This window comes from Lampetra fluviatilis, chromosome 37 (genome assembly GCF_964198595.1).
Source record: "Lampetra fluviatilis chromosome 37, kcLamFluv1.1, whole genome shotgun sequence".
NCBI classification, from domain to species: domain Eukaryota; kingdom Metazoa; phylum Chordata; class Hyperoartia; order Petromyzontiformes; family Petromyzontidae; genus Lampetra; species Lampetra fluviatilis.
Window position 1 is genome coordinate 5,694,287 of NC_136311.1, and position 21,389 is coordinate 5,715,675.

At 46.4% G+C, this 21,389-nt stretch overlaps 1 protein-coding gene across 2 annotated transcripts in view; it reads right to left on the reverse strand.

Annotated features, from left to right (window-relative positions):
• Positions 1-1,484: 1,484 nt before the first annotated feature.
• Positions 1,485-21,389, reverse strand: part of LOC144945283 (smoothelin-like) — a 130,665-nt gene continuing 110,760 nt past the window's right edge. The window contains exons 7-10 of one of the 2 annotated variants that reach the window (XM_078873681.1): positions 16,299-16,475; positions 15,111-15,276; positions 11,737-11,888; positions 1,485-8,833 (exon numbers count right to left, since the gene is read on the reverse strand). In XM_078873681.1, coding sequence (XP_078729807.1) covers positions 8,674-8,833; positions 11,737-11,888; positions 15,111-15,276; positions 16,299-16,475 — 655 coding nt within the window. In that variant the 3' untranslated portion in view covers positions 1,485-8,673. The remainder of the gene's footprint in view (positions 8,834-11,736; positions 11,889-15,110; positions 15,277-16,298; positions 16,476-21,389) is intronic. The other variant, XM_078873679.1, reaches the window with a different exon arrangement.

Here is a 21,389-nt window from a genome sequence, read left to right on the forward strand (position 1 = left end):
CTCTTACAGCACCTCTCACTGGCGGTTGGCTTTGGAAAGCAATTGCAGGGATGCACCTTGACTGCTGTTACCTAATTTATCATGCCCGTTATTTTTAACCAATCCTCTATGGGCGTCTCGTTCCATTAGATGGCACGCGATTTTTACAACTGCCACTTTTATGCACACACCGCTGTTCATTCGCATCGCTCTCAATGCCCCGTCACTTGATCTGCTGTCGCCCTGCGGGTTTTTTTTTTGGTCTCTGTCCCCACATCTCCTTTCAATCTTTCCCTCCCTCTCTCTCATCTCAGTTGTGTCTCCTATTGGGAGAGGCACTTGAGATTGGGCCGAGACAGACACTGAAATTCAGTGGAGCAGACCAGGCGTGTGTGGGTGGTGGCTTGTGTACCGGTTTCTCCCGCCCCCCCGCTCCGTTTATAACCCTGGCGGCTTCTCAGCCACGCGAGACATTCTGCATGGACACGCAACCTCTCATAAGCAAACAGTTACAGAATAACTGAACAGGAATTTTCTTGTTTCGGGACACCAAAAGACATTTAACAAACCAGATTACTTTCGGCCACATACCTTCTAATCCATACAGAGGCCACATGTAAGAGGCATGTTTAAGAAAGTGATTTTTTTTAATTTTATTTTTGGAAACTTATGCTGCAGTGTGTGTGGCTTCCACACAAAAACCGCGTGTTATTTTCTACGAATCCAGCCGTACAAATTACGTGATATCCGTGCTTGGTATGATAAGTACGAGGCAGTGCAGAAAGTAGGTTTCTGACCAGCTCCCACTCCGAAGGTTGGACCGTGTTGTGCGTTCTTCTGGTACGCCAGCTTCCACCCACACACTCGCAAAATATTGTTAGAAAAAGGTAATTGGACTTAAATTCCAAAGCAGAGCTCTCCTGAAAAGATGTGAAAGAATCGTTCTAAGTTTTCTTTACTCGACGTGTTTTCTAGGAAAGAGGTGCCCTTTGCGTTATGAGAATTCAATATGTAAGTGTGTGGCTTTACATTCCTTCTGAAGGGACCCACGGTATATTCAGACGTTCGAACCGCGTTTAAATCACGTTTTGTATCTGTTGAGTATTTGCTCTTTGACGAGCTGATAATTTTTCAATTTAAGCCGGGTTACCAAATCTTATCAGCGTCGTGACCTCATCAACATGAAGGTGCCGAGCATATCGTCAAAGATTTCAATCTGTGTAGGGTCGAGTGCAATTAGTGCTGTTGTTGGGAAACTGTCTGCCAATATCACGTGTTGTTGGTGGTCAAGGGATGGCAGTACAGCAGTGGAATCTTGAATCCAATCCTGTGGATTTTTGTTTGTTTAGTATTTCTCTCCAAATAAGTGGGTTTTTTTTCCAGACACTCTGCTTTCCTCTTCCACGCAACCAAACTCTCATGAATGGAATTGGCCAAACAGGCCAAAGTGGCAGGACCACCCTGAAAAAAAGGATTGCGACTCAGAGAATAAATCAATTAAAAACTGCGTGTTTAAACAATATATTTTATTTGCTCTTATTCAAGTGACCATAATACAGTAATGCAAATAATACAAAGTGGCATTGTACTATACCTGTGTCGTAAACATATTGAAAATGGAACACACAAAACGCTCTACTGATGTCGCTTTTGCAAACAAGTCGCGCACAAAAGGTCAGTGCTTAAACTCTGCGTGTGTACAATGATGCCGGAAATCATTCACAATGACACATTTGCAGCCCTTCGTCAAGCCACTGATGGCTGAGGGCTCCCCCTCCCCTCCACGCCAGCGTCAGTCTTGGGGGTCATTTGACCATACTTCACCACGCTGGTTTGGAGATGGTTGACGAAGGTGGGGGGGGGGGGTGGCCCAGGACCGGGTCAGATTATGATTCACCCCCACCCCCCCCTTTCAGGATTCTACGAATTGCCACAATTCAGGGTCACGATTCAACTCACGAATCAATTCTCCTGTCCCCATGCGGTGCATATCATTATAATTACTACTGCGCTTGTTTACCGGGGTGAGCATAGAATCCGTAAGAAGTTGTACGGTTTCTGTGCACCGATCACATGAATCAATAAATTGGAAATAACCGATTGTAACACACATGATTTGATCATTGCATGGACGTTGATTTCAGAGGTTGCCGGGAAGCTCTGTGGTCAGAAACACCAAGCCAGTTCTGCGGAGATCAATGGGGTTTTTAATCTGGGTTTCAGCCATCATGACTCAAGCGAGTTCTCAAGTTTAGTGAGCTGATTGTCTCAGTGTGACGATGCACACATTTGACAATTCGCTTCATTTAGCAGCGGTTTGAACGTGTAATTTTTTTGTGTTTGGCTGACATGAGAAGTCACTTGGAAGGGATCTAAGAACGAGTTCTGTGATAGTAATAGGTTTTTACCCTTTCAACTGGTACAAAAACTGACACCTTTATACAAGGTATCATGTTTGCAATAACCAGATGACGCCAAAAGTACGCCTTTTGGCGTCATCTGGTCCAACACCAATGGAGACTAGGCTCTAAGAAAAGCTGTCTCGGGTGTGGACCAATCAACTTCAAGGACAGTGCATATCATTATCATCATCAGAGTTGTTTCTTTTTGTTTGCATTTTGACTGCTTGTGTTGTGGTTATTGCAAACATGATGCTTTGTATAAAGGTGTCAGTTTTTGTACCAGTTGAAAGGGTAAAAACCTATTACTATATTTTGCCACTGGTAAAGGAGGTCTCATAGTGTGAGTTCCGTGATATCACGTTCCACAGGTCGTGCTCTAACACGGGCCACGCACTGCTATGCAAGGGCTCTTCGTGGACATTTCTTCTTCCCCTCCCTCCCTGATACCAACAGCTCAAATTCAATAAAACTTGGAGGGAAATCAACAATTAAGAACACATTTTCATCATCTTCTTGGTTCTTTCGGTAAAGTCACGTAGAAGGGAAATAATAAAATAATAATTAAAAAAAATACATTGTATTTTACTGTTTTAAAATAATAAAAATAAAACAATAAAATACATTGTATTTTATTGTGTTTTATTTTTATTATTTTATTATTTCCCTTCTACGTGACTTTAACTAAAGAACCAAGTCACGAAAGCTTTAAATCGAAACATTTTCATCAGTATATCAATCGTGTTTTTTTTACGAGAATCATCATGCGATTTATTAACCATCGATGTTGTTTTCGTGTTCTTCAATGGCAAAGCTAGACTCTGAAAGAGTGGCACTGGGTAATTCTTTGTGTCATCCCAACCAAATGAAAGTGAGCCGTAGGATGGATGACGCTTAACAGAATTTAAGCACTGACAAACGGTTGTGCCGAGACTGCTTCCGATACGAATCCATTCCATAGGCAGTGAAGAAAGATACGAACTGCTGCATTTAAATATAGTGCAATAACAAAACCTATTACATTTCACACCAGATTCATTCTTTATATGATATCAGCCTACCCCGAACTAAGTAAAAGTCAACATTATTGACCCATAGTCTGGGAGGAACAACTTTTTTTTTTAACAATAAATGTAGCACATTTAATGCCAGCGATCATAAAAAATGTGTTTCATATGAAAATTTTAGATTCGTTTTTCGTCAAATAAAATACTCTTTTACGTGATTATCCGTTAACATTTCCTATGCACGCAGTTATGTTTAATAGAGTGTCTGCCGTTAATTCCGCTGTAATTTTTAAGTAAATAATTACACATTGCATGCATTTTCACACCTAAAAAAAAGGATTATAGCTTTTTGTTTGTGCCAGCAATAAGTCAGTGAAATTATTCCCAGCCCATGACACAACCTTTAGTGTGGAGCTGCTTCTATAATTCTACGATTAAATTTACCCACATTCTGTGCCTGCATAGAATATAACACGTAAAAATATGTTTTTGACGATCCCATGTATGCATTAAAAATTAACTAACCGCTTACCGGCGACCGTATATTTATTATCGCGAGAAAAACGTGAAGAAACACGAAATCATACTTAGAAACATTTACAGCCCTTATCAATCCACTGCTGGATGAAGGCTTCCCCATGTAGTATTAGTCATGGAGGAGGGGGAGGGGGGTGGGGGTGCATGACCATACTTCGCCAAGCTGGTAAGTGCGGGCTAGTGAATGAAAGTGGGAGATTGTCACGTGACCGCGGTTACAAATATCACCCGCCACTGATGTTAGCCGTGGCTGGGAAATCGAACTCGTAAGGTCGTCGGGCTCACAGTGCAGCGTGCTAACCACTGCACTGCTGCTCCCCCATACGTGGCATAGGCTAAGACAAGAATGTCACAATATGCAACGCTCAGTGCTTAATTTCAGCCGGTCTGGAACGCTGTTCGGGGAATTATTTTGGCTCCGTATCACCTTATTTCGTCCTCATAGGATTATAGGCTTAATAATATGGGATTGTAATGCATTGTAATGTGTACGTTGTACTCTAGTGGTCGTGTCTTACGCCGATAATTTCTTAAACGCCAAGCCAGCCCTAAGCAGCGTTCCAGAATATGTTTGCGATGCTTCGTGCAAGAGAAGGAGAAAAGAAGCACATCACTATGAAGTTCGCCAGAGAATTATAGAACAACACGAAGGCAATATTATACTGTGCAAAAAATATATATACAAATTTCTAACAAAAAAATAAATCTGAAAACACAACACTGTAGTATAAATTCATTATTGTTCATTAAAATAGAAAGTGAAAGCGTGAGACGTAAAATTATTTTCACTGTCGAGTATTTAAAAACGCAAACAATGCACCATCACTGGGTCTCCACATTCCACGTCGTTTGGAAGAGCACTATGCAATTATCTATTCCTTTAAACAATTGTGTGGGTAAATTGATAGGATGAATAATACAAAACTCTTCACATCCTTCCAACAAACCTATCCTACTCATGAACACAACAATAGACCGTGTGTATATATATATAGTCAGATACATGCATTTAGAACACAGTGACATCAGTTTTAAGTTCAAATAAGATCAGCGTGGTGGATTCCAACCAACAACAGATGGTAGTGATCAAAAACAAAGTGTAAATCAGAGCTTACGCCATGCCACTACACCCAGGAAACATGCAACGTTGGCAAAGTGGTTGGAATCACAGGACCAACGCTGGCCCAATGTTCCGTGTTTCCTTGGGAAGTGGCCGTTAAACCGTTAAGTTACAATTCGGCTTTCGATAACAGAAAGCCACTCAAGTGAATACATGCTTAATTCAAATGAGCAGAGTTATTTCACCAGATGTTTTGTTTTTACTTCATGTGAACCCAGGTAAGTATAATTAATTGTGACGGGAAATAGGCAGCGCCAGTGTTTGTTCTTGTGAAGAGGCAAGGCAAGTGTATCCAAGACACTCACTGTATTCTCCGGAATATGACGCAACTTCTCCACCTTGTATTTTAACCGTTGGCGGTGCGTCTTATAATGCGGAGAATATTTTATTTTTAAAAAGCACACGTTTCCAAAAATAATACACAGAAACATACCGATCTTGATTTGAAGCTTTCGTGACTGCAGGTATCCATACTCTTTGGTTCTTTTGGTAAAGTCACGTAGTTTCTTTTTTTCTGTGACTTTACCGAAATAACCAAAGAATATATAAACTTACCTGTTAATCCATACGGTTTACCCATATTCCATACGGCGTACAACCATTTCAATACGGGCAAAAAAAAATGTCTATCTGTTTGTTTCCGCCTTGTGATGGGACTTTGTAGGATGAACGTTGAGATTTATAATGGCACGGTGTGACCAACAAGGTCTGGAATTGGTCTATAATAAGGATAGGGCACTAATAAAGGGGTCGACAGGTATGCAGAAACGTGCAGAGTACACACTGACTGAGTGTTGTTGTTGTTGTTGTTTTTATTGTTGCACGTGTGTCCGCGATTCGTTTTGAAACCAGTAGCGCTTGTCTCAAACCCTGGGGTTGACCCACCCCCACCCCACCCCCCTGGTCTGTGACGTCACGCGACGTCTACCCCGCAAAGCACCGTGGGTATTTCCAAGATGGCCGCGAGCAGCGTGTTGCCACGAGGCGGCGTTCGTGCGGTGCCACCGCAAGGCGGGAGGGAAATGTTTCGCGCAGCCCAGGCATAAAAGGTTTAGCCCCGTACGGTTTAATGACACTCGTCTCGTCACGCAGCAGTGTGTGTGTTGAGTGGCGCAAGATGTTTAAACATGGAGGAGAAATTGTGGTTTGTTGAACGTGCTCGCTTGTAAGATGGTCGATGACAATGGCTGCGTGTATCTTGTCTCTTCCTAAAGAATTCCACGCTTCGAGTAGTTTGAGAGCATCGCGGAATTTGGGTGGGAGCCAGATGTGTACGCGTGGCAGGGAAATGTTTCCACAACGTGCTGAATAGGTTTTCATTCACTTCAGAGTCGAGCTATGAAGCTCTTTACCACAGATGTTCAGTAAAGTCACAGGTGTCCACTTCGTGAGACGTTGCAAATGTAACATTGGGCCATCCTCGTACACCCTCGCCCCGAGGCAGCAATGCACAAACAAGAATGACACCTTTTTTATTTGATCCAAAGCAGTGGCCCATGAATGGCGAAGCATATGACTCCCTGTAAAGTACAGAATCGACTTTTTTCAAGATTCTTGTCACGTTTAAGGCCTTGAATGAGTTGGCTCCTCAATACTCTCAGCATAAGTTTTAAAATTCCACTGCGAAAACTTAGATCTGCTGATTCTAATCTTCTCATTCCAAAGACCAGACTTTGTTCTGTGGGAGACTTGATATTTTTTTCAGCCAGGCTCTGCAATTGTGGAATTTTCTCCCTCCCTCAGCCCATTAGTGAATGCGGGTCTGTTACACCTTGTTTTTTTAAATTGCGTCTTGATACCCGCCTGTTTTTAAACAACACGCTTTTGCCATAACATAAAGCTGGATGTAAATTCGCTTTGAGGCCTTTGTGCGAATTTTGCTGTAATAAAAAAACCCGAGTTAATATTTCACATTAATAAGAGTAATGATCTGAAACATCGGCGTGTTATTCCGCCAGTGTTATTGACGAATGCGTGGAACCTGCGTCCAATTTAGGGTGCTGCAGTTGTGTGTATACTCTGGGTGTAACGATGCATAAATTCATTAATATTGATGCTGGAGCTCATAAATACATTGATTCCTATGAGCAGGAATATGTTGTAGTTGTGTGTGGTAATGGGCGTGTGCATGACCACCGTAGCAACTGGAAACGCTACCACTTATTGAAGAAGAAGAAAAAAATAACGAATCGTCTTCCAATTACATCGAGGTCATGGATCGCGACAATTCATTGACTTAACTGCGCCGGAGGAGCGGGTGGGGACGGAGGTGTAACCCTTTTCTCCAGACTTTAAGACGATCCGGAAAGTGAGACGCACCCCAAGTTTCGGGATCTTTCGTAAACGAAACAAAACATCCCCGGAAAATACGTCTCGGGATAGCAAAAAACGTGTTCGAATTGTTATAAAACGACAAAGCAGAAAAAGTGCATCGGTTAATACGGTACATGGTGAGAGGTAATACTGGACACACACCGGATTAAAAGACGCACCCCCAACTTTTGCTCTGCAACGCTTACAAACTGCTGCACATGAATCTGGAGAATACGGTAGTTAATACCTCCATCGCATATCCCCATGGTGGTGCCATTGTCTAATTTGGTCTGCAGAAATCCGTGAAAAATACTATTTTCACCTGGGGTTTAATTAAATTTGGCAGGGCTGATTGTAAAGAATATCAGGCAACCCGGTATTGTTTTCTCAGACTTAATCGCCACCACGCATTATTTTGTTTTTGTAAAACGAGGAAGCTATTTAGCGTCACATTTTTTGCAACAGAAATATCGACGCAAATGGAAAAGAAATACACAACAACGTCGCCGCCATATTATCCGGATTGTAAGACGCTGGAGCGAATTAGACGCGCCCGCGTTAATAAAGTGATACAAATCCGCTCCCGCACACCGGATTGTGAGACGCGTGAAATTCATGGGAGCCCTGTAGCGTGACCTTCTTTAAAATGGGGGGCGGGTGAGGGTGCTGGCCGAGGGGGGGGGGGCTATTCAAAGACTCAGGTGAGCTCGGAGGGTTGGGGTCATTACATTTTTAACTTTAAACAAAATGCTCTAGCTCTCGTCCCGCCAATGGTGTTAAATATTGCAACAAACATTTTTTTTACTTGACTCTTAAAACAATTCTAGAAGAGGGCACTGGGCCCTTTAGCAAGGGTGGGAGGAGGTAGGGGTCTCAGCCCTCTACAGCCCCCCAACCCTTGAATTGAATACTTCCATATGAAGGGCAATTAAGATGTCACATCCGTCAAGGTGTTATGATGACTATAAAGGGTACGAGGCTTGACCAAAACCAATATCCGTAACTTTGTGTCTTCAAAGCCAAGGTCGTCAAATGGCATATTTCTATAACAACTGAGGGCAAATTCAAAGTGTTACAGATCAACAGCTTTTCCTGGCTAAATGCAGTCGTTTGTTTTTGAATTCCGCCGTGTGCTCTCCTTCCAAAGACGTCTTGAAGTTGCAGTGGTTTTATTTTTTGTTCTTCCAAAGATTCGATCTCTCCGCGAAAAAATATATAAATTGTTGTTGATCACTGTCGCTTTATAAGATATACTCAAAACGCCAAGCGGGCCAGGAACCAATAATATAATAATCTGATCACATAAAACCGTACCTAGTCACTGCTGCTGCTGCTGCGCCTTCTCCATCATCCTCTCGAGCCGCCTCAGTTTGTTGTACAGAGACTGTACGTACGTGAAGACGCACTTGGAGTCCGGCTTCTTCCCCATCATTATCATGTCGTCGACGTCGAGGAGGGGGTCGCAGTGGGCCAATTGCCTGAAAGTGACACGCTCGCGTGAGATGCCATCGGGCGGTACACGAAGACTACCTTTGATGTCGGCCCAGGGACTCTGTTGACGCCAGTGAAAACAGTTTTAATATGCAGCTTTGCTACACACGTGTGGGTTTTTTTTTTACTTTGCAAAGATATATATATTTTTAAAATCAATCTTTGTTTTCATGCATTTGAAAGTCTACTACCATTTTTTCACTCGACTACTATTTTCTCAAGCCATATTTTTTTTTCCAGACAATAATCTTAGTGATTGCACTGCATAGGTAAGAGGTAAAGGTGTAGCCCTGCAATTTCCTGCCCACGCCAATTCCGGCAGAATAGCCTCCAAATAGAGGGGGCTCAAAGACAGCCCCTCTACAGAGAATACTTGGCCTACTCTTCCACACTGGCCAGATGTCTTTGAAAGAGGTGGGATTTGCCCACACTCGACTCCTCCTGGGTTACCGCAACGGAGCCTTTCGGCGGATATCTCGCTGCCGATGGCAATGCGTTATCGGAGCCCTCCCGTGCACTCCAAATTCACGCGACTGCTCGCGAGGAGGTGCGTGACCCTGCAGCACACCAAACTCTCCGTGTTTAATTTGCGCACATCCCAAGCGGCGGCGGAATTGGACGCGGTGCGCTACCACCACGCCCGGTAGACCCGCAGAGCTCTTCGTGTGCCTACAGGGAATAGTGTACGAATCTCACTCGGGGGGGGGGGGCGTGGGCGGGAACGGCATTGCGATAAGTGTCATTCTGTTTTTGTACCACTGCGTAGATTTGCTCGGTTGTGCCATGTACGCCACGGACGTGTTGTTGTTGTTGATTTGTCGGGTCGTACCACGTGGTGTTCTGCACGATGTCCGACGTTTCGCGCCGCGTGCTGGGAGTTTCTTCAAGGAACTGAATTTAGCAGCGCAACATTCTCCCTGTATTTTTTTTTTTTATAGCATTGCCACCAACACCAGCAGCAGGTAACGCCGTGTAATCGAGGGAGAAGGCGAGCGGTAAAATGTGTTGACTAATAGAAGCTTCCAGCACGTGGAGCGGAACGTCGGACATCGTGGCGAAAACCACGGCAGTACGTACAGCCCAGAAAACACACACACACACTGGAGAGTTATCCTCTTCGCTGTGCTTCTCACTCGGAATAAATGCTCTGGTACATTCGATTCCCATCAGGATTTTTATGGTTTCAAATGTTGATACGTTTTCACGGAAATATATATTTTTCAAGGAATGAGACTGCTTTCATGTGTTTGCATAGAGGATGGCAAACTTTCACGGAGGTTCAACAGCGAAGGTTCTATCATATTTAGAAATCACTGCACACTGCGGCGATGAGAATTTGCATTTTTTAAATAGATCGGTGACAATTGCCAATTTTAACGAGTGTCTCCTTTAGAAACACATTATTAGTTTTTGAAATGTCAGTTTTAATTGAATGAATTTTAATTATAAAAAAAATGTATAACGTGAGGCGTCGCCGCCAATGTCAGGCACGGTGCGATGTGCCAGGCCTCGTTCTGTATTTACAAGGTGCGGTTCGATTTAAGATTATAATTAAATGTTGGAATGGGGTTTTAATTTTTAATTTCTTGTTACTGTGTCTTACCGCACCACCAAGTCACTCTTCAACGCAAACTCTGGTCATCCTCGCAGCGGCGGCTTGTGGCTGGCAATCGAACACAGAAGGCGGTCACCGCATCGCGCGGCGCTTTCAGGTGCGCTTCTGCGGCCGTCTGGAACGCTCTTCCTTCCGATATTAGGAAGCCACTGGAGCTATGCGCCTTTAAATCATCTACATTGAAAACGCATTCCTTTAGAACTTCTTTTTGTTTACTTAGTTTCTTGTCCTTCCCCCACACCTCCAATTAGCATAGTTGGCTATGTCCGATGTGAAATAAGTTCAAGTTACATACAAAAGTAGCATTGATAAGTCCTCCCCCCAGCTCACGGTTCCCAGCAATGGCGAAGAGCGTAATGACAACGCGTGCGGAGGAAACTCGGAATGATCCACACAGTTCACGATGGCAGTCGCAAACGTTCCTGCCGTCTTCTGGTTTAGCGATTCGCTAATTCGTTTCGCAGATTGTCCTTCGAGCCAAATATCGAACGCAGGGCGCATTGAATGTGCAGGTGAAGGTGCTGCACCGCATTCTTGAAAATCGCCAATCATCAGTGGTGGAACTTTGAACGTGAAATGAATACTTTGTTAAAACAAAGACTGAATCAATGGCTTGACGCTAATTGGCTGCGTACACGAACTATATTAATTGAGCTACGTCTTTTGAGGTGACCGCGTGCTCTGATCGTCTACGCTGCCTTTACATCAGAGCCTCGAGTTCATGCCCCTGACAGTGGGCAGCGGGCCAAAGCAAAGGCGCAGCCCTGCAATTGCCTACACCACTGCTGGCGGAAGGGCCTCCCCACTAGAGGGAGCTCAAGAGAGCTTCTCTAGAGGGCATCTGACCTCCTCCTCCGCGCCGGCCATGCGTCTGGGAATAACCGGGAGTGCCCACACGCTTCATCCCGCCACACGCGACCTGCCCACTGGCTGCCCACACTCGAGCAGAGTGTAACAATCTAATTCAGCTTTTCATGGGTTTAGTTGTCCTTCACCCGCACCTCCGTTGAGCGTGGTTGACTCAGTACGGTGCAAAAGAAATTAAACATATAGATACGTACATGGTTTGTTGTCCTTCCCCTGCACCTCCGATTAGCACGGTTGGCGTTGTACGGTGTGAAAGAAGTTCTACATATATATAACATACATGGTTTGCTGTCCTTCCCCTCCCACCCCCGCTGCCGCACCTCCAATTACGTGATTGCGTGGCCTGAAAAAAATAAACGTGGCACTCTCCGGGAGGGCGGTCGGGACTGCGGGTCAAAGGTCACTCACTCGGCGCAGGTGAAGGCGAGCTGGAAGTTGTGCCGCGGGTTCTGCGGACTCAGCTTGGAGAAGTCGAACGCCTCCGGGAAGAAACTGTGCACGAGGGCGCAGAACGCCATGCCGTCACACCAGCTGGACGAGAAGTTCTTGATAGTCACGTTCTGTCGACGGTAAGGAAGTGGGTCATGCGTACTTGTTATTTTTTTTGGGGGGCGAGTTGAACATTTCTCGTAGTCACAGTTAGCAATTAGATTTGAAACTGCGTCCAGCATCCTCGGGTCGTGAAACTAGGATGTCAGAATAACCGTGTCAGCTGACTTGGCTTCTTCAACAGGTATGCATTAACCGTAAGTTAGATATTAACCATTCACAACTTCAAGAATAAAAATTTTATTCAGAATTATCTGGACCAATTAATAGCATCAGTCCTTATAGCCACTCGTTTCACATTTGATCCTGTAGAAAGATAGCATTATTTTCATGAAGCAGTAAGTTCACTTGCGGTTTTTTCCGCGGTTGTGCTGTTCAGCTCTGTACAGGCAATCCCTAGGTTATGGAAGGTTTAGGTTTCTGAGAATGATCCGTAACCCGAATTTTCCATATGTCAGAAACTGAGGCGTAAGGCAACCCGCGTTATGCCTCACTCCGCGGTATTCATCCACAACCTCACCACACTGCACTATTTGCGCTTACGTAATTAACGCATACTGAATTTTTGTTTAACATGATTCATGGGACCATTTCCGTAAAATTGGATTTCCGTAAGTCGGGTATTCCATAACCTGGGGACTGCCTGTATATAGAATTGAACATAAATGAAAAAGCCAAATTATTGTGATGTTTTCTCTACATTCATTGGTGTTCGGGCCAAACACATCCCCTCTCTACAATTGAGAACCCTGTTTAATCAAACAATCCATTGGGAAATCTCATATATCAATGGCTGCAAGATATTTTCACCGAACTTAATAATAAAATCCCTCGAGTGGCTGACACAGTGTGTGTGGAGATTCCTTCTTCCAGCAGTGGATTGACAAAGGGCTTTGAATTACTACATTTTTCTTTTTTTATTTCACGTGCTTGGGGAAATGCAGAACGTCGTTCTAATGAACCCCAGCAGTTCAAAACTAAAACTACGCTCGCAACTCCATCCGTGGATGCAAACCGATCGTGACACGGCAACGTGTTTTTCTTTACATTTGTAATTAAATGAACCGGTAAACATTGCATTATTTTCGAGGCATGTCCGCGCGATGAGCACTACAAAAATAGAAATGATTACATATTCAATGTTGTTTCATAAAACTAAGTTACGTCCATCACTGCTTTGTTGTTTATTTACACAGATGGGATATGGGGTTTTTAACGTAAATATGTGTTTGCTTGTAAAGTCTTGTGCTTGCTTTATAAAGAAAAACCACGCTCGTATAAATTAGGAGGCAAGGTGGCTTGTTGCTAATGGCTGAAAGAGAAGTATTCTGGGTGGTCTGGCAGTAACATTGTCCCATGTTGATGCCCTTGCTTTGCTATGCTGGGAAAAGATGGCTTAGAAAGGAGACCATTCTTGGAAGGCACTTTTGGCCAACTCGCTTGGCCGGATGGATTCAAATGTTTAAAAAAGTCCACAGTTTCGGAAGCTTAAGCAGCCTTGAGCCTGGTTAGTACTTGGATGGGGTGACCGACTGAAAATACCAGCCTGAGCCGTGATTTGGACCCCAGGAGGTGGGAGTTACAGCAATGGACAACTCTTGAATTAATCTGTGGAGTTTGTTGTTGTATTCGGCATAAGTTGACATCGTCAAAGTTGTGGGAGAAGAGTGGTGGGGTGGGGGGTGGCTGTCACTCATGCACACGGCTCAGGCTGTCAACGTCTCACGGAATACTTTCAGGGTAGATGGTGCGGCCTTGAGAGGCGGCGTACGAATAGTCACCGGTGCCCTCGCGAGACGCGCATCGGACGCGGCGTGCTGTGCCCGGTGTGGAAATATTCGCCGAGTCGCCGACCCGGGCAGACGGATAGACCGCGCTGAAAACGGAGCCCCCGTCACCGTGGACGATTCCTACTCGAGACTGATTTATACCGAATGCCAAACGAATCTCGGATCCGCGACCACCATGCATCACTGGCGTTATAAGCTGCGGGGGTTGCGTTAAATGCGCTGCGGAAGGACGGTGCGGCGATATTAAATTGTTATCCTGCACTTTTATGCACCCGGGGTCTATTTGCCCCGCCCTGACCGGCATGGTGAAGTATGGTCAAATAACCATCATGACCTATTCAGCATGCAAATGCCACCGTGCAAAGGGCTGTGAATGCTGTAGGTGCCGCATACTGTATGGACGGGAGCGGTGGTGCATTGGTTAGCATACCGCGCACGATGAACCCAGCAATCTGACTTCAAACTCCGGTGATGGCTAATGTCAGTAGCGAGTGATATCCAAAGCGATCTTGTGCCCCTCCTTCAACAAGCCTTGGTGAAGTATGCCCCAAAACAACCCCCATGGCCCACATGGCTTCAGTTGAGGGGGGGGAGCGTTGGGGGGGGGGGTGAGGGAGTGGCATGGGGGGGTGAGTTTTCATCCAGCATATGCGTTTGGAGCGGTGGTTCTTAACCTGGAGTGCACGCACCCCCATGGAGTGCGAGACGTGGCTAGACTTTTTTTAGAAGGTAAATAATCGAAAGATAAACTAAGCACGGGCACGTACGTACAACTACTTTGTTTAATCAAACCTGTGTATATATTAACGTAATGTGTTTTGTTACGATTGGGAACCAAAGGGGTGCAAGGCTGCAGTTAAGGTTAAGAACCACTGGTATAGAGTATTCGGCTGCTGCTGTACATTTCCTACATGATAAGCCACTTCGTTCAGCTATCAGTTGTGACCGTGTCGCTTCTGAAAAGCGCTTTCGAGCTCAGTGGGATTTGGTTTAAAAAAATTGTTTAGTTAATTGATAAAGGACTGTGATTTCGTTCTGCAACAACAACTTTGCTGCTGGCCCTTCAGCCACGGCGACCTTTCGTCAGCAGCTCAAGCAGCACTCCACTTTTTCCGAAAATCTCTCAAAAAAGCATTAGAACATTTCCCGCAACGACTGATTTCAAGAAGAAGAAAGGGGGGAAAAAAAGGGCGCAGACGGTGGGGGGCCGTCAAATTCAATTCAGAGGGAGGAAAGGAGCTGGAAGGTGGGGTTAGCCGATATATCCTTTCAGCCCCGGGGGAGGTGGGAAGGTGATGGGTGGAGGAGGGTGGGGGGGGCTTCTCCTAAATCGTCCGCCACAGATCACTGCGGCCGGCTTAACCTCTGGCACTGGGCAAACACACGTCCGCGGTTAGCGCGCAGCGGTTTGGCGTCCGCCGAATGTCGCGGCCGTGTCCTCGCCTCGTATCTGTCGGTCTTTGACCTGACCCAGTCGAGGATGGTCTGTTTGATGGTGGTGGCGTCGGGCAGGGAGGCGCTCGCCGATCGTTGCAGTGGCGCCTTGCCACCGGCCGGGACCCCGCCGCCGCTGTTGACTGCGGCATTCTTCTCCTTTAAGGCCGATTGCCTGGGGACCGAAGAAAAAACACACACGCGCACAGACACGCGCGCGCACACGCACAGACACGCGCAGACACGCGCACACACAGGCACGAGCGCGCGCGCATGCAGAGACAGGCAGGGAGGGGACGGGGGTGGTGGTAGGGACGGGGTGGTGGGGGGTGAGAAAGAAAAGGTCAAACGAATGGAATAATGCCTTGAAGCGGGCCTTCTCTGGCTTCACGCGCGAAAGCCAAGTCGTGCTTTACGGCTGTATACACAGGCGCCGTTCAGGAGACGCGGCATTCATTTGGAGGGGGTTTTTTTTGCGCCCATTTAAGGAGCAGAACCAGCTCTGGATTCCGACGCTGTGCCCCCCGCCCCCCCCCCCTGTGTATGCCAGGTTCGGGTACACGTGTAACGTTCCTCGGTTTTTTTTTTCATGCCCCATAATTATTATTTTTCTCTCTCTCTCTCTCCGTTAACTCAACCAATTAAGGCTATGGTTTCAGGGACGTGGAATCAGGTTAGCTTACGTATATTGGCAGGCTCTCGTTTTGAAAATTAAATACATGCCGGACCTCTTTACAAAGCGTCTGGCCAGCGTGAAAGAGTAGGCATAACATCCTCGAGAAGGGGCTCTCTGAAGTGAAGGCCATTTCGCAAGCAGGGGAGTGAGAAAGCCAACTCAGTGCTCTATTCGATTGTATTTCGCATTTATAAAGCGCCATTTCCAGGGCACTTTAAGATGCAATCCGACGGCGTTCAGTGAGGGAGGTGATGGAATGGACGGAGGGACAGGGGCGCAGGGGATGGAGCTGATGTTGCAGAGGTAGGTAAGGCAGAATACGGTGAGTGAGGGTGTCACCATCACATGCCCCACCTTGCCAGTGCAGCTCCTAAGCTGTGCAACGCTCTGCCTCTCCTAATGAGACGGAATCGTTCGGGCTTCATACCACTCTTTAGTTGATGGGGGGGGGGGAGGGTCCTTACAGGGGAGGTCTTTTAGCCGGCAAATATTCAGAACGATGCTCTCTCTCTCTCTCTCACCAGCTGGCGTCTTGCTCCAGTTTCTGGAAGAGCCCTTTTCGAGACTGGGTGGTGGGCGTGCGGGGCAGCGACTGGGACCTCGTGAGCTCCAAGCGGCCCCCCATCTGCCTCTCCTGGCTCCCGGGGGGGGTCTTGAAGGAGGTAGGCGGCGTCGTGTGGGAGCCGCCGCCCTCCCCGCTGGTGCCAAGGCAGAGGGGATGGAACGCGACGGCCGAATGAGCAACTCCCGCAAAAACGCACGCGCACGTGCGAAACAGAAACTGAGATCCCCCGTATAGCCCGAACAGACTGTTGGGACGAGTGATGTTAGCGAGTAGCACCTATGAAGGCCAGAACGGCACACGAGGGGCTGGGTGGCCAACATCACACCCGGCCGCCTTCGTCTCCCGAGTGGCGATGTTTACACACCGCGCCGGGTGCTCATTTGAGGCCGAGTCGACCTAAGGGAGGCCCAGGACCGGTTCAGATAATCGTCACTGGTGTCAGTGCCGAATTAAGCTAGTGCGGGGCCTGTAGCATATGTTTCAAGGGGCCCTACATTAAAAAAAATTAAAACACAAATGTTTAACTTACAGAGTAAAGTAATTGTATTCTATCATTTGCTATACAGCCAGATAATACGACAAATCGTTAACCTTAAACACCCAGTCGTTCATAGAAGTTAAAGGCAGTATAGTACTATAGTAATAGAGCAAGTGCAAAATCACTTAACCGGAATTGATAGCTTGAAAGCATTTAGCGCGGGGCCCTTGAAAGTGCGGGGCCCGTAGCTACTACACATGTAGCTACTTTTGCCACGCGGATTATCCAGCACTGGCTGGTGTTGGTGGCCGTGAGCGGCAATCGAACTCGGGTCGCCGGGTTTCGTAGCGCAGTGCGCTAACCGTTACACTACCGCTCCGCGCACGCACGCACGCGCGCGCGCAAAAGGACGGACAAGGAACGAAAAAGGCGTGAAACTGCTTTTGATGGCATTCTCTCCGTTTCTCGGCTCAAGGTGCAAAGTCTTACGCAGGCGGCATTTATTTTTGGGGTAAGGCCGCTTGCACGTTTCTGCTTGCCTTCTAAAAATGTTTGCATTTTTTTCGGTAAAAATTAAGCAAACATTGCTTGCATGCTTCCTATTGGCCTCCGTGAAGTTTGTATGCTGCGTGTTAATTGCACCGCTTTTTTTTCCTTACGAATTAATATAAGAGGAAACGTCTTTGCGAAGACAATTTAATGTCACTTGAATATACGGTATACATATTGGTTTAGTACCTCCCCGTGGGAGTAAGCCACACGCGCTTTAACATCAGAAGAGTTCACGTGCATAAGTAATCGACAACTGCCTTTACCCCACACCCGTGTATCGAAACCATGCATTGCTCATATCATAACTGTGCTTAATATATACAGGGTGCTTCAAAAAAAAGTTAACACCTATATGCGACTATCCTTTTTAATGGAAAAAGAGCGGATAATACATTGTAACATGGCAACAAATGTAACGTTAATTGCTTCAAAAAGTCAACGAGTCTTCACTTGTTCGCCATCATTGTCAACGCACACCTTGAATCTTCTCCAGAACCCGGAGGCACATTGCTTGTGGCATTGTTGCAAATTCTCAGAAGTGTGAACATCGTTTTAAAGCACCCTGTATCTACTGTATTTCAGGTGTGAACACATTCATCGGTAACGCCGCACCGAAGCGGTCAAAGAATATTCTCACGGGCGTTCGTTTCGTTGCTATGACCCATTCTCGTCGTGGTCCACAATTGCCAAATTTGAAAACGTGCCCCGAAGGTTACTCGATTGGGCCTCCACGTGGCAACATCGCCTCCTACCGCACCTCCGGTTAGCACGCTTGGCTACGTGCTTGTGCAAAAGCAGTTCAACGTCCATACGAAGATTCATAGCAGTGGGCCTTCTTCATAGCGTAGCGTCACTCTCTCTGCTGTGAACGGTGGCAATTGCCCCGAAACGTCGCCTGTTGTCTAGCTACCGTTTCCTGTTATAGGGCGGGGTGCTACAGGCGAACGCGTTGACTCTTCACGTGTTTGTTTCATGACACACACATAAAGTGCTCGCCACAAATGAATCGCAATACCTCGCTGATTTCGTCAAGAGGCATAAACCATCATCACGCGAACTCCGGTAGTCATCCTTGCAGCAGCGGTGGCTTTCGAAACAAAGACGGTCACCGCAATCGCGCGGTGTCACTTGTGCTTCTGCGGCCGTCTGGAACGCTCTTCCGTCCAATATTAGGAGGCCACTGGAGCTATGCACTTTTAAATCCCGATTGAAGAACTCATTTCTCGAGAGCTGCACTTTGTGTTGCGTTTGCTGTCGTTCCGCCGCACCTCCAATGAGCACGGTTGGCTACGTGCGGTGCGAAAGAAGTTCAACACATACGTACGTACAAGAACGCCGGTTCATCGCGGCAGTTGGCGTTGCGCGCCGTGCGCTCGCGGCATCGGCTGCAGCAAGAGTTAAAAGCGGGCTTCCCGCAGAGGCTTTTAATGTCACGGTAGCCTCTGGCGACCCCTCCAGTCGATACCGGCTCCTCACTTTTCGTGCAAGATTTACACAACCGGCAGTTAGCCACGTCCAGCCCCGCCTTATTGAGTCCGTTCTGTAATTGGCGCTGTCCACCCCCACCCTCACCGCCCCCCGCCTTAATTAGCGCCCTGAAGAGAAGACACTTTGTCTCGGCGGTCTCAGGCACGTGGTAATGAGTTTGAAGTTTGGAGGGCAATTAGCCGCAGGGGCTCACCTCGAGTGGATAAGGAGGCCCACAAGAGCTACGGATAAAAAAGCTCCTCGGATCGTGGAAGCTATGGAGGATTTTTTAAGCCCGGTTAATACTTGGATGGAGGGACTGCCTGGGAATGCCATAGGCCTCGTCACAATGTGTGCCCCATCGCGATGAAATTCTGGGTCGCGATCGATGCAATCGACGATTTCCTTTTCGCCATTTGTAGTGCACTGCAGCACCTCCAGTGGCTGCAGGGATCGTGTGAACTAATCACGTACAGCATGTGTGAATTACCCTTTGGTTCTTTCGGTAAAGTCACGTAGGTAGAAACAATAATCGATCACGACGTTACGATCGCCACACAAGCAATCGTCTCTCCCACCTGAAGACGATTGCTTGTGTGTGGCGATCGAAGCGTCGTGATCAATTATTTTTTCTACCTACGTTAATTTACCGAAGGAACCAAAGAGTATGGATTCCTGCAGTCACGAAAGCTTCAAATCAGGATTCACATGTGAATTGTAAATTAATGGGTTCTCAACATGTACGATTTGATGCACGTATCGATAATGTGAGAAGCACTGGTACAGTCCCCATTAATCTTTGCATCTTTACACCCCGGGGTGTCACGGCGTCTTTGCCTGCAAGGTTGTCATGAGATGGCAGTACAGCAACACATTCTTAAATCCATCTGTGCTGTGCTTCAAGTGTTACCCCCTGCTACGTGTAATGGGTATTCCCCAAGTCCTCCGCTCTTTCTCCATCTGAGGCCAAACTCTGGTTTATGGCGTTGGTTCAAAATCCAAATGTGGCAGGGCCGACCTTCCCGAAAAAGTCACTTGAGACTCGGCGAGTCCTTTCGCGGGGAAGGAAGTCTTTCTGCAATTGAATTCATCTCCGCACCGCATGCCCCCTGCAGGTGAATAGAAAGGCGGTAGACGCGGCGTAAACATTCGTACGCCGAGACGGGAAACTACGCGGCGCTAATGCCGTATGAAAGCCGGGCGAAAAGTCCAGATAGAACTTTCCAAGACGAATAGTTTCATGAACGTGAGATAATCCCCTATATTGCTGCCTTAACGTGTTCCACAATTCAGCATGGTGCTTGCCACCTGCCCCCCCCCGCGCCACCCCCTCCCCTCTCCCCCCCTGTGCCTACCCCGCCCACTCCCCATCCAGCAATGTTAAAGAATAATTGAAGGAAAAGACAACCGATCTGCAGGAGAATTTATTGATTGACTCCCCAACACTCAGTGACCCCTCCCCCCCGTCCTTGCTTTGTTAATGCAAAGAGAGAGGGACAAGACATTGCCGCCACGGCTGAGTGATGAGCAGCGTGGGGACCAACCGTGCCGTCAAATCGAGTGGATGCATATTCTTAGGTTTTTTCGGTAAAGTCACGTAGATAAAAAATTAAAATTCATAAAAATAAAATAAAAATAAGATAAAAATCACGACGTTTCGGAAGCAACACAAGCTTCCGTCTTCAGGTGGAACCGTCACAGCACGATTGCTGTATCAAAATTGCTGTATCAAGATACAGCAATCGTGCTGTGACGGTTCCACCTGAAGAGGGAAGCTTGTGTTGCCTCCGAAACGTCGTGATTTTTATTTTATTTTTATTTTACTATTATTAATTTAAATTTACATTTTTTACCTACGTGACTTTACCGAATATGAATCCTTGCAGTCACAAAAGCTTCAAATCTAGAGTGGATGCATGTTGAACTATGTATGTTGGACTTCTTTTGCGCCGTACGTAGCCCAGCCGTGCCGATCGTCTGCCGTGGATGTGTTACGGAAGAGTCCGTCGGTTCGGCCGTGCCATGTGCGCAGATGAATATTATATTTCAGGGAGGAAAACAAATCTGGCTGTCGTCTGATGAAGCTGGTTGTAATTACTGGCGAAACGTCGTACTCAGATTGTAAATGTCGTGGCTTGGCTCTCCAACACACCGGTGTGCTGTACCGTATACTACACTATACACTATACTACACACTACACTATACACTACACTACACACTACACTATACACTACATTATACACTATACTATACACTACACTATACACTACACTATACACTACACTGCTATACACTACACTACTATACACTACACTATACACTACACTGCTATACACTACACTACTATACACTACACTACACACTAGTGCTGTACTAGTGACGAATTGGGCACGTTCTGTTTACGTGACAACCCTTACTAGTTGGCTGTGTTGGGTGGTGGAGAATTTATCGACACATTTATACATTTTCGCGACCTAACCCGAAAAACCTCTATTACGGATGATATTGGTCGCGAAAGCTTACTACGTGTTAAACAGGAACACAAAAAA